A 13,469-nucleotide genomic window follows, 5' to 3' on the forward strand; every position below is an offset into this window, starting at 1 on the left:
TCTATAAAGGCAAACATTGCAAACATCACACGTTATGTATCCTTTAAAGTTTTAGCTTATGCATGCAAAAGATATTAATATCTAGTCAAAACGTAAATACAATCAAAGCAGAATTAATAAATTTTAAAAAGGACAATTTTAATTAGAGCACATCTGTGATAAATGCTGAAAAATATCCGCTGAGTGTCCAATGTTATTGCTCGTTTAACTGGACTCTACTGAGCAACAAACTACAACATTGTTATTGGAAAATTGTTGTCAGCAAACATCGACAGAGAACAAGTTATTTATAGTTTATCAATTTCTAACAAGTTTACGAACACAAAACAAAAATACACGATTTCTCCTTCACTTATATGATAATGCTTTTACCGATTTTTATGATTCCAACCACGGAACTTAATTAAAAGAAATGAATTGAATTTTTATGGGTTCTGACAACTTTGAAAATATAAAAAAAAAAAACTTTAAAAGATTCCATATTTCGAACACAAATACTTCATACATAAGAAATAATTTCTGTAATGGTGTATGATTGTCTTAAAAGAAAGTCTAAGATACTATGTTGTCTCAACGTGATACACAAAAAAAGGATGACAATGAAATAATTCAAAACTTAATTTCATATTCAACTTACTTTCAATGAAGAAAAAATTTAGAAGTTTAATTTGTTGTTGTATATACATACATGTTTCTTACACATTTAAATAAATTATAAATTTATAATTATAAATTAGATAATAACAGCTATATATAATATGAATTATATAAATATTTTAAGAATCCATGGATAAGAAAATGTTTATATTGTAGGGATATGAGAGGGTAGGAGAGACTCGAACGACATATAACCAACCAGTTGTCAGAGGACATCTACTGATGTCTCTTTTTCGTTCGTAACTCGCGTTGGTGTGTTAGATTAGTCGTTAGTAGATTGTCGAAGTGTGTTTAAATCTTTCGATTGTATTATATTCAGATTTTATTTCACGATATGTTTAAATCAAGATAGTTGAAAGTTATTAATTTAAAATTATTTTTAGTTTTGTGTAAATTTGATAAATTAATAGTGAAATTGTATCGATTACTATTTTTTTAAAAGTTAAATCTAATCTTGTTTTAATAATATCATATATTATATAATTAAGATTATATCACAACATACTATATACTTAAAATTCGTATTGTAAAATTCATGACAATAGGTCGAATATCAGCATCATTTAAAACATCTTAAGTAAGGATAAGCATATTGAGTTTCAAAGATAAACGATATTTAAATAGGGCTTTTCAAACAATTTGGGAAAATACAATCGAAGATAAATCGTGTTAACCAAATCCGTTTTAACGGTAATTTTAAAACGTTTTATCTTATCTGACGTAATGGAAAGGAAATATTAGAATATATTATTAGTGTCGTCAAAGTAGTTTCTATATTAAAGATAAGATTGTTTATATAACAAGAACTAAATATTTGTTAAGTTTTTATTTGATATGATCATTACATTATTATTTTATTTGTTATTGGAATCCGATGATAAAGTTAATTTAAGATTCAAAGCTTTATTCTGGTGTTCCTTTTTGGGATAACCGCTATCTTTATTTGGTCCGTATATTGTGACTGAGTTAACGAATTGTTTGTTTACAGACCACATTTCGGACCACTGGTTGTTCCCAATCAAGGCGACGCGGCGAGGAGATATAAATCTAAAGATAAAACTTCCCCACTCACTCGTACGCTACAATTTCCAAATATTCAATAACATCATAGAAAAAATTCTTCTCGTTATATCCTTTAACATAAAAGATATATCTGGGGATAAGTTTTTAAATATCATATTACATTATAGCTGTCACAGTAATCTTAGCAAATGAGTTTAGTTTTAATCCGTCTTAGAACTCATCACCATGAGAATAATGTTCCAACGTCGTCTTCCTCACAGCGATGAAGCTTGAGATTTCTGATGGAGATAATCTCAACAAAGCCACCTAAAGTACAACGAAGCTGTAACACGTACAAGTGAAGGTTATATAAAAAATATAACCTTTAATTTTTTAAATAAGCTCTTTATTTCATTCCATAATATGTATTTTATAACATTAAGCTACTATTTCATGTACAATATTAATTTGAAAATATGTATTAACATTAATACTCGTATTGTTATAAATCGTAATACGTAAAAATTAAGTGAAAAACATAAAACATTTTGACGAAGGACCTTATTTTAAAACCGTGTCTGATTTGGATTATGTTGGTAAATAACTATAATGATTACAGTGAACTATATAGTTATTTAAAATGTAAATTTTTAAATAAAATAATGTATAATTTTATTATATAGATAATTTTTTTTTTATCTCAATACACGAGTAGGTACGTCATGTACGAAAAGTTTGAAATCAACAATAATGTTATGAAAAACATAACTATATGTTTTAAAAATATTTTACAGTAGAGGTTACAACATTGGTATGACGTAATAAATATACTAGTGATTCATATGTTCATCTACGAATATTCACATTTAGAGTCACTAATTTATCAAAGGCAAATGCTGAATTCGCTTCATAAATCATTAGTCAAATTTTTTGTGAAATATAAAAGGGAGCAAAATTTTAATTTCAATAAAGAAGTTTTCTAAAGACTTACTAACATTATGAAAGGGTCTTGTCAACCTAACGGTTTATTCCGCTTGAAAGCTGAACGAACGCCCAATTAGGTTGAAAGACACTTCGACCAGTGCCTTTGTTAAAATATTGGAATCCTATCTTCAACAGACTTTCCATTATATTATTCATAGTTCAATTATCTAAGAGCGTCGTCACACTAGCAGAGCTGAATTCCTGTCAGTAATGCTACACAATGGAGTTGTTTTTCTATTATAAAGTTTTATGCAACTTAATCAGAAAGGATTATTATGTCCTGCTACATTGTAATTTGTTTAGCGCATCAAAATTTTCGAATTAAATATTTCGCGAACACTTTGTAACTTTAAAAAGTTTTAATTTCCTAAATAATATCAACCACTAGAGAATTCCAAAAAATGAATGAAAAATGAATGAATTCATTTCGTTTTGTAATCCGTTTTATGTTTAATTTTGTAGTTAAATATAGCTCCTTGTTATCAAGTTTTTCAGTTACATACTACACGTGATAAAATATAATAATATTATTAATCCACATTCGATAAAACACTATAATGCTTTAACTTGGCTATACTTGTACAATGCACATATATAAATATGTACATATATTAAAGAGAAGTTGAATTCCTAAAGTATTTATTTTGTAACTATGAGATTATAATACTCTCATTGTTAATATTATGTTCTAAGCTAACAACATACTGAATGAATATGGAAATATAAACATTTTGATATCAATAAATATCACCCATATCGAGGAAATCTTCGGAACACTTACTTTATTTGATTCACTTCTATTGTTTCTTATTGTTCCTTTCAAATACTTTTCCATTATGCATAATAACAATAGACTGATACCAAGTAAAATGTATTGTAAGTTATTGGAATCTGTTTTTCTTCACTTAGACATTTAATTTTAAGTATTCAAAATAAACAGTCAAATATGAAGTTAGCGGTGATTATCATTTTTGCATCTAAGTTTTTCCAAGGTGAGTAAGAAAATATAAATATTATTTTATTAAATTTTGCACATAGAACTTCTGCTTTTATTCTTTGTTCTATATTCTGTTACCCTTTATTATACATCTTTAAAAATACCTAAATATCTTCCAGGAACACCTCAACTGATTCGTGATCCCGCTGTACTTCACCAATTACATGAAATAAAAAATGATGAACCGTACAAGATCCAATCCGTAAAAGGTTCCCTTTATGATGAAAAACAATTTCTATTAAATCCCAAGGTTTCTAACGACACACAAAATAGCAGAAATGGTAATATTGCACCAGAGATAAATTATCCTAAGTACAGTATAAAATATAAAACTGAAAAGAGTCAAATAAAAGATGAACCAACAATACGTTTAGATACTGAAAATGCAATTATAAACGTCGAAAGAAATGACAATGTAGAAATACATCGACAATTAATAGAATTTGATTCGATGAACATACAAACCCCTAACAATTCTCAAAATTTGATAAATTCATTTAAAGAAGATAACAAGGGTGAAACATATATCGACGTTTTTAATTACGATGATGATATAGATGACAGAGATATAGATTATACCAGAATACTCTTTGATGGACATAGCGATGAAGATGTAAATGATAGCCAAAATACACGACGGCTAATAGCCGATACTCAGAATCTGCATCCAGTTATATACGATATGGAAAACACCCCACACACTTATCGCGGCTTAAAAAATATTGAAGAAGAAAATTCAAATAAACCTGATGATAACATAGTCGAGAAAAATGATAAATTAGATTCGGAAGCATCCTCGAAAGAATCAGGGAAAAAATGTTCTGAAATTGAAACAAATGAAAACTCAAAACGGACTTCGGATCAAGACAAGAAAAGTGATTCTTTTTATACAAATTTAAAAAACAATACACCAAATGAGGGTAGTGGTATTTCTAAAATGGTAAAGTCACGCATGATGCTCTTAGGACACCCACGGGTATGTTTTGCTTGCAATAGCATTAAAGACTCAAATTGTTGGTCTCCAAATAGAAAAACTCCAGTTAAATATTGTCGCCGTGAACATAATTCCTGCATGACAAAAGTTTTCACCCATAAAGGTAAGCAATATTAAAATGAAATATTACCCATAACAACCTGTATAGATTCGTTGTATAAAGTTGAACTCAAAATTCTAAGGTAACATTGGTTCGTTCGATAAAACGTAGTATAAATAACATTTGGTCAATACTTAAATATGAACATATAACGAAATTTAGAATTCATGCCATTTAGGGGTAGTTACGTTTACATCTTAAAAAGCAAAATTTAAATCTCTCCTAATTTTGCTTTATTTTTACTTATATGACAGATTAGGCGAACCTGTATCTTGTAACCTAAAATTCCTTATACGAGCACTTATCGAAACTTTTGTTATTGTGAATATTCCTTTAGAACATTAGATATACTTACAATAACTTTATTTTAACAGAGGCTTTGTTTAGGTCTTTTAAGTTTATTAGTCATAAATATATCGAAAATACACAGCTCATATGCTATTGCGACATCGTTGCTAATAATAAACAAATCTTGATCTAAATCGTTACTGTTATGTTTTGTTTATTTTCTAACAAACCAATGATATGTAAAATTTTATCTTTTACAATACATGCATGTATGTATTAGTGGAAATATTGTATAAAATGTGTTCTTTCTCATCAACAGGTAAACCGTACATATTACGAGATTGCACTGAGCAGTGTTTTTCAAAAGCTGAAACTGAAGTTGGTTTAGCATATGCTTCGTGCACCATTTGTGAAAATGATTTATGTAACAGCGCTCAAATGACCACAATCCAGTATATTGTTCCTTTTATATTTGTTATAATCAATTTATATTTTTGTTTGAATGACAATGAATATTATTCCTATTTACATTTTTAGAAAATTATATCTAAATACTCTTATGTACATAGCACTCGCTTGGTTGTAGAGGATAGAATAAAAAATATATCATGGTATTTTGTTTCATTTAAGTGTAAATAATGAAAACTTACTTTATTCTATTTTAAAAGTAATTATAATTTCATAAGTCTAATGCCATTGTCATTAAGAAACGCGCAAAATTTCAAACAAAAAATCAAAGATTTATAATACAATCGAACCCAGATAAACTTTACGTGCTTAGCCTCAGAGCTATTTCGAGATAGAATCGATTCAATCAAACCTCTTAATGTAGTTGATTTCCATCTCTCCTATTTCTTATTGAGAATTGCTTTACATGTATGTATATAAGCATATTTTAAATTATTTTTATTTTTAACAATAAAACGTATTAAACTTACTGAGGATGAATTAAGAGATCGATTTCTTTGATATATTAAATTTATAAAGCCGATGTAGTTACTTGTTTTGTTCATAATTTATTTCGTTAATAAAATAAAACTTGTCCAGGCTGATAATAGAATTATATATTCTATACGTGTAACCATTATTCCTCCTATTAAGACGAAACGAGGGAGCAGCCCCTATCTTGACTTATGATGACAGTACATTAGCCATGCCTTTGTTTCAGACCCTTACAAATTACTCCTATGATGTTAACTAAATAAACTAAATAATTAGTTTTAATTTAGATCGTTTTGTAAATAGTAACTAATGTAAATTGGATTAAACACTCTTTAGAACTAATTTTGTATGGATTTTTTTGATTTTCTGTAAGAAACTCTCTTACACCTTGAATAGATAGCCCCATATTAAATTACACAATATATAAACGTGTACGGATACTTTGTAAGGTTTTTTCAAATTAAAAGTATTGAATACAAAACACATTATTGTTTCATATTTGTATTTGACATTATTTTAATTTATAGACACTTTTTAAATTTTATTTCTATTTCTAGAACACAATGTTATTGTATAGTTAGTCACCCTAAAAATAGCGCAATAGTGACAAATGTGAAGATTACACAATACAATAATCAAACATAAATGTCAAAAAGTTGTTTTTGTTGCTATATCAAGGAAATTCCTTGATCTTTCAATTATTCATTACATTATTAAAAGCGAGATGTTAATTTATTAAATATTATGATATAGAAATTACAACATGAGAAACATTTTATAATATGAAAAATATATTAGAATTTCAAATATTTAAAATGTGACAAAATTCTTTAATGTAATTTTCACACTACAACGCACACCTACTGTAGTGTGTTGTACCTTTGAATTTTCTAGTATGCCTTTTGTTGGAAAGTACACATGAAATTCTTTAATTCATAAATTCGGCGTTAAAACGAGCACTTTTCTCTCACACCAGGTAAATATTACAAACTTGAAAATATTTAGCCGCCTGAATTTACCATTTTTGTTATATTTTTTATTCTATTTAACATTTATCTGATTATCCAAAAAATATTTTATTAAATATCAATGTTATACTAAACAGGTTCAATTTTACATCGAAAAAGAATATATTATAATATGAAATATTGAATAAATTAAAATCCTTCTTTAGGTCTCACCTTCATTATCATAACTAAATGACAAAAAATTGTTTTTATTAAATAATATATTTACTCGAAACTGATAACAACACATATAAAATACAAAAAAATATTTTCACTAGGTATACAAGCCAAGTTATTACTTTAACATCCTGACTAAACTTCCTTTCCCAGCTACAACAAAGAATTTCCGAGGCACTGAGAAGCCGCAAAGTATTCATTGTGCCTTATCAGCCACTTGGCGATATTAAAGAGTCTACCTTACAATTTGTTCACAGTGAAACGGTGTCTTTTGTAAAACAAATATATCATGAAATTAAAATTTTCTTTTCACAGAAAATTATCGTGTTTCTCATCTAACAATTTGAATAGATCACAATTTCTGGAACATGGAATGCAGCGCTCACAAGGAGACCTTATCACTCACGTTGGGGAAGGATGATCTAGATTCTAGAATAATGTTACCGTTACAAAAAAGGTCTTCTCAACTGACATCAGATATATCTGGAAGCGTTGTTTATTAAATCATTTTCGTAAAAACCAAAAAGGTTTACAGCAACTAATAGTGCTCTCATGTGTACACAACCTTAAGGTAAGTGAACATTTCAATAATGATATATTTTCACACCAAATTAACGATTTATATTATATTAACGTTATAATGTGTGTTTAACTTACGTCACTTAATATAACTAATCTAAAAGTTCCTATTTGTGATATAATTTAATTCAGTTTTAGCTTCTGGTTCTCGTGTTATATGAAATAAAATGATTTATGTTGCTTTTCTTGTATATTTTTATACATTGGGAGCTACTATACCAAGTATTAATAGGTCTAATATTAGGTCTTGTATGATTGCTTTTGCAGATGGAACAAGATTTGACTAACTTTTGACAGTATAAGATAGGACTTAGCCAGAATATAATTGCAGTAAATGTAACCATGCCATTGCAGTTTCATTGATAGTAAGATCGCAGAAAAATACTTCTTCGCAGAAAAATCTTACTGGTAACGTATAATATTATTAGTTCATTCCACCAAATAATTGGACTTTTTCTTTGATCTCTTGGCTCATTTTATATTTTAATGAGCAAAACCCAAACTTTAAGAATTTGCTTTACCCCAAAAGCATCGTCATCATAATAGTCCCTTGAAAAACTGTAAAAAACTTCAGAAATAATTGTTCATTTTAAATTAAAAGATGTAGTCATCAACAAAATCTGATATTTATTCAATAACCAAATATTAAAGTTCTTTTTAATAAATACGTCGTATATAAATATTTAAAATAAAAATCATTATAAAAAGTGTTAATTGATTTGGTACAAAAAGATATTCAAAGTTATGCGAATAAAAATTTGTTTCGTATTTTCACAAAAATCAAATTAAAAACACATTTAAAAAATAGCAACATATACCAAATTGTAATTTTTTGGAACACTTCCTGTAAACAGATTTAAAAATGTCATAGGAATAGACATTCTAATTTAGATCATTATACATATTTCTTCGCCGTAATACAGAACCAATCTGCTTTTCTAGCAAGTTCTGTTTCAAGAAGAATTAAAAGAAGCAGTACGAATTGTATCTGTTATCTAAACCAATCCATGTGCGCGCAGTCTACGAGACTAATGAAATAGCTATAAAACTTGCACCCCAAAAAACATAACGTCACAAGGCGAATTAAAATCCAAATAAAATATTTAAATGAAACTAATATTTTTCGGATATACTACGCGTGCTTCATTTTTTGTTACAACTACATACTGCCGACGTATCAGTTACTTTTCAGCAACCGTGATCGCGGGCAGACGAGATAGTTTTAACAAAAAATAAAGCACGCGTAGTATATCCGAAAAACATTAGTTTCATTTAAATAAATAAATCTCGCGAAAGTCTTGGATATCACCAAATAAAATATATCAAAAATAAATTTTCAACATGAACATGATTAGATCAAGCAATTTCCGGAATAAAATTCCAATTTAGCATCGGTGATAGAATTTTAACAGTTTCCACTATATTGTAATGTTTTGAAAACATTTACAATATAATTAAGTACAATACTCACTACATTTAAATATCATTAGTGATTACAACGTTGATACAACTTCCTACTTACACTATGGAAAATTTTTTTTTTTTAATAATTAATGACTTCTCTTTATAAGTATTATAACATCATATATTAAAAATCTCTATTTAATTAATAAGTTTAAGCTGAAGTGAACGATTGACGAATTTCAGCAATTTCTTACAAAACCCTTAAATTCCTATCGATTTAAGAAAAGAACACATGGGAAATCAGCTATATCCTTCGGTTTCAAATTGCGGTGTTCGTAAATGGGTCCCCCAAAGGAAGCGCATAGTAGGCAATTACGTATCAACTTTGCATGGATATTACGTAATCAATAATGTAAATTTATAATCATTATCTTAATGTGTGTGCCTATAGCATCTAATATTTATAACATATTTCATCATGAAAAGTAATATCAAACTACATATATTATTATTTTTTATATGAGGTCTGCCCTATTAGCAAAATGTAATACATAAAGTTATGATTGTTTAGGTCATGACAAAAATATTAAGTATTGCACATGATAAATATATAGAAGTAGATAAAAATGTAAACCTACATATTTCACAAAATTATTGTTAAAGTACCATTACTTTTTTTATTTATGCAAGCTCCATCTAGTAGTACAACTAGGCAATATTTTAAAACTCTGTCGTCAGTAATGATATCAAACTTAGCCAAAGCATTGCTAGATGACAGTGGTCTCAAAATAGTTAAATAACATTGCATAATTAATTCCTTAATTCGTGTTACCTAAATACGCTTAATAATCTACCTAATATTTTATTTAATTTACTTCTAATTAATGTTTATTTCAGTCATAGTTATAATGGGTATATATATTGAAGTCTTGACTATACAAAAGTGTATTTATGAGAGATAAAATAAATTTCAATGGCAACATAGAATTGGTCTAGACCTATGTGATTTAATAATTATACAAAAGTTTAAATCTATATGGGTGATTTTGGAAAGATTATAATATGATGTATTTTAAAAAATCTTTACAACTGGCGATGTTGCCAGTTTTTAAATGAGATAGTTCATTTATGTTCATATATTTTGTTGAATTTATCATTATTTAATATCTATTTAACAAATATTTATTTATGTTATATAACCGAAAATATCGTATAATACATGTAAAGTGATTTTTAAAAGAATATGATTTTAAATGTTATATTGAAAAGATTTTTTTTTTAAATATAATTTTCTAATTAAAATCTTAAAATTCATAATTTTTTCAGATTCAGGCTACCATCGACAATTTAATATATATGTACTTAGCTTTATGTAGGTATGTACTTGGTTTGTGAGTAATATGCTCGTGCCGTGACGTTAGATCGGGATCAGTCGTGTGATACAATCGTTACGAGACATACGAACGCTTAACGCCAAAATTAATTGCTTTAAAAAAGCGCAGTAAATCCTTCATTTGGAGATTATTAGGTATACAAATAAATCTGTGAGTATTAAATTTATTGAAATTTTAATTCTCATTACTCTTACTTTTCTTTCATAAGATTACCTCACGTGGGAGGACCATCGAATTTCCTTTATCCCTTTTTTATGATTTTTTAAAGGTAAATCAAAAATCACATTTTTTACGATCAGATGGTTTCCTTGTATTAATTTTTTTAAATTTTTCTTATGAATATTCTACAAAATTTCACATGCTTACGTAATGGTGTCATTATCACAAAGCTTGGCAGTCCCTTCATGACATTGATCCATTTGCAGTGACCCAATTCTGAAACGTAGTTCATGGTTGTATAATTATTTGTTATAGATAATTTCATAAGCCACGTTTAGCCACATACCGTGATTACGATTTGAAAATGCGCGATTCCCGCTCATTAAGATAACCTCTTAATATTATATAATCCTGTTCAGTCCCGTTTACTCCTTTGTAAATATCAATTAATTTTATTTTGCAGAAATAATGGGTGTCCCTGCTGGAAATGCGGAAAACGGCAAAAAGATCTTTGTTCAAAGATGTGCTCAATGTCACACCGTAAGTAATTTTTTTGATTGCCATAACATTTACATTTATTTCATATTTTATTTATTCTTGATGAGCTAACTTAAAAAAACTTTTTTTTTATTACTCTATTTCCATATTTCTCTATTTCCTTGCATTGTTGTTAACCTTAACTTTGAGCATTTCCTTAACCATTATCTTATCCATAATTCTTGGTAGTAGAATACAATTCTCTCCATTACAAGTATTGACCTTGATCTTCAGTCAGACAAGGACAACTTAAAAATATGGCTTAGTGTGGATTTTAAGATTGAATAATCACTATTAATTTTGTTAATGATCACATTTTTTTTATAACTATTTAATATATTCTGATAATTTTAATATCTATTAATACCTTTATAATATTAGAATAGTATAATGTCAAGGTTTAATTTTATTTATGTAATAATTTGAACAGGTTGAGGCTGGCGGCAAGCACAAAGTAGGACCCAACCTACATGGTTTCTTTGGTCGCAAAACTGGTCAAGCTTCCGGATTTAACTATTCAGAAGCCAACAAAGCTAAAGGTAATTCGAATAGTACTCCTGACCTTGAACATGTTATGACATAAGCCATAAATCAAAGCAAACGTTTTAACTGCATATAATCTTTCTACTTCTGAGACATTTATACATTGTTTTTATATATGTAAATTTATTAAGAAGGTTTTATGCTCTTGTCTTCTATTGCATAATGTTAAATAAAAGTACTTTAATGACATCACACATTAGATATGATATGACATCAAAGGCCAAAGATAAATCTAATTAAGTGATAATAAGGTCTGAATACTAGCATCACTTCTGAATAGTATGCTCAAAGTTGAAATTTATTATAGTTTTCGTAACTTCATCATTTCTAATCCATAGGTATCACCTGGGGCGATGACACACTCTTTGAGTACTTGGAGAACCCTAAGAAATACATCCCCGGAACAAAGATGGTGTTCGCTGGCCTCAAGAAAGCAAATGAACGTGCGGATCTAATTGCCTACCTTAAAGAAGCTACTAAGTAATTTAAATGACATTAGGAAAACAAAAACATTAAGAAGAGTAATCCATTATATGGATGGCACTTCTTACTTACTAGCCCAATCAGTATAATCATTATTTAATGTATTTATTTAGAGTTAACATTTTCTATTCATAGAAAGTTACTCTTCCTTGCATCATTTTGTAGTTGCAAAAGTGTGGTTTGTATGTACATGTTATAATGTATGACAACAATTAATTGCTGACCATAACAATGTTGTGAGTGAATTTTAATGTTATTAAATTAATAATAGACACTATCATTATTTTCATTCGTAATACTACCCAAAAATATCTATCCTACTTATCGAACTGTTTGTTAAAGTTACCATTTTTTTTTTGTTTAAATGTTTAAATAAATTATGTTTTGTTTTATATATTTATTTCCCTTCTAATTATTTTATATTCAATTGGTAATGTTTTGTTTTTAGCACTATACATATAACTATGCTAATGGTCATTATTAAAGAGCAATTGTATTTGTTCAATTAAATAAAATAAAAAAATTATCATATAACCCTAATTAAAAAAAAACCTTTTCTTCGCTCAACCTGCTAAACAAAGTTATAATGATTTGAATTGATGGGGAGCAAAAGTAAGGTTTGAGATATTCACGTAGGTGGTAAACGTGAATTTTACTAAATTTGTTAAAAACCGCTATAACAAAAAAAACTAAAATAGTGTCTCTGGAGCCCATGGACTAGCTTTTTAATTGAAAAGTTCGGTTTTGCAGTAATTGGATTCCTTAGATGAGTGAATATATCTATCGAAAACTATTTTTCCTTATTTCTACAACTCTTTAGTATCTTGAAAGTGGATACAATTATGAATGAGATATGAATGATGAAACTATATGCAATGAGGAAATGGCAGTCACGTTGCTCAGGGTTGCCCTTTAGATTCCTTCTCTCTATGTCATACACCTTATATATGGATGATCAAAATCGTTTGTATTTTGTCAGATGAAGAAAGTTTTAACGAAATAGAATATTCAAATATGAAATATATTAAGAGTCTGTACGTTGTATTTTTGATTAATAAAATATCTTTGAAAAATAAATGTAAAGCTATACATTTTTGCAGTAACATGTACAACCAAGCAGAATTATTTTATCTATAACTAGAAGTAATATTTAAATTTTAAAAGTATATCTTCCTACTAATTATAAATATTTCGATCAATTTTATATTAAATAAAGTTAATG

At 27.8% G+C, this 13,469-nt stretch overlaps 2 protein-coding genes across 4 annotated transcripts; both read left to right on the forward strand.

Moving 5' to 3' along the window:
- Window positions 1-3,475: 3,475 nt before the first annotated feature.
- On the forward strand, window positions 3,476-5,633 carry LOC116771259 (uncharacterized protein PF3D7_1120600-like). Its single transcript, XM_032663064.2, has 3 exons — window positions 3,476-3,635; window positions 3,760-4,737; window positions 5,342-5,633. Exons 1-3 carry the CDS (start codon window positions 3,590-3,592, stop codon window positions 5,557-5,559), a joined length of 1,242 nt encoding a protein of 413 aa, XP_032518955.2. The 5' UTR covers window positions 3,476-3,589; the 3' UTR covers window positions 5,560-5,633.
- A 4,883-nt stretch (window positions 5,634-10,516) lies between these two features.
- LOC116771355 (cytochrome c) lies at window positions 10,517-12,639 on the forward strand. 3 transcript variants are annotated; one of them, XM_032663196.2, is made up of 4 exons: window positions 10,517-10,675; window positions 11,148-11,224; window positions 11,652-11,760; window positions 12,103-12,639. In XM_032663196.2, the coding sequence occupies exons 2-4, from the start codon at window positions 11,153-11,155 to the stop codon at window positions 12,246-12,248; spliced, it is 327 nt and encodes a 108-aa protein (XP_032519087.1). In that variant the 5' UTR covers window positions 10,517-10,675; window positions 11,148-11,152; the 3' UTR covers window positions 12,249-12,639. The 3 variants fall into 3 exon arrangements, with proteins under 3 accessions (XP_032519087.1, XP_032519088.1, XP_032519089.1); XM_032663197.2 differs by having other exon boundaries at window positions 10,582-10,659; XM_032663198.2 differs by lacking the exon at window positions 10,517-10,675 and adding an exon at window positions 10,959-10,977.
- The last annotated feature ends 830 nt before the right edge of the window (window positions 12,640-13,469 follow it).

Source organism: Danaus plexippus, chromosome 17 (genome assembly GCF_018135715.1).
Source record: "Danaus plexippus chromosome 17, MEX_DaPlex, whole genome shotgun sequence".
Taxonomy (NCBI): Eukaryota; Metazoa; Arthropoda; class Insecta; order Lepidoptera; family Nymphalidae; genus Danaus; species Danaus plexippus.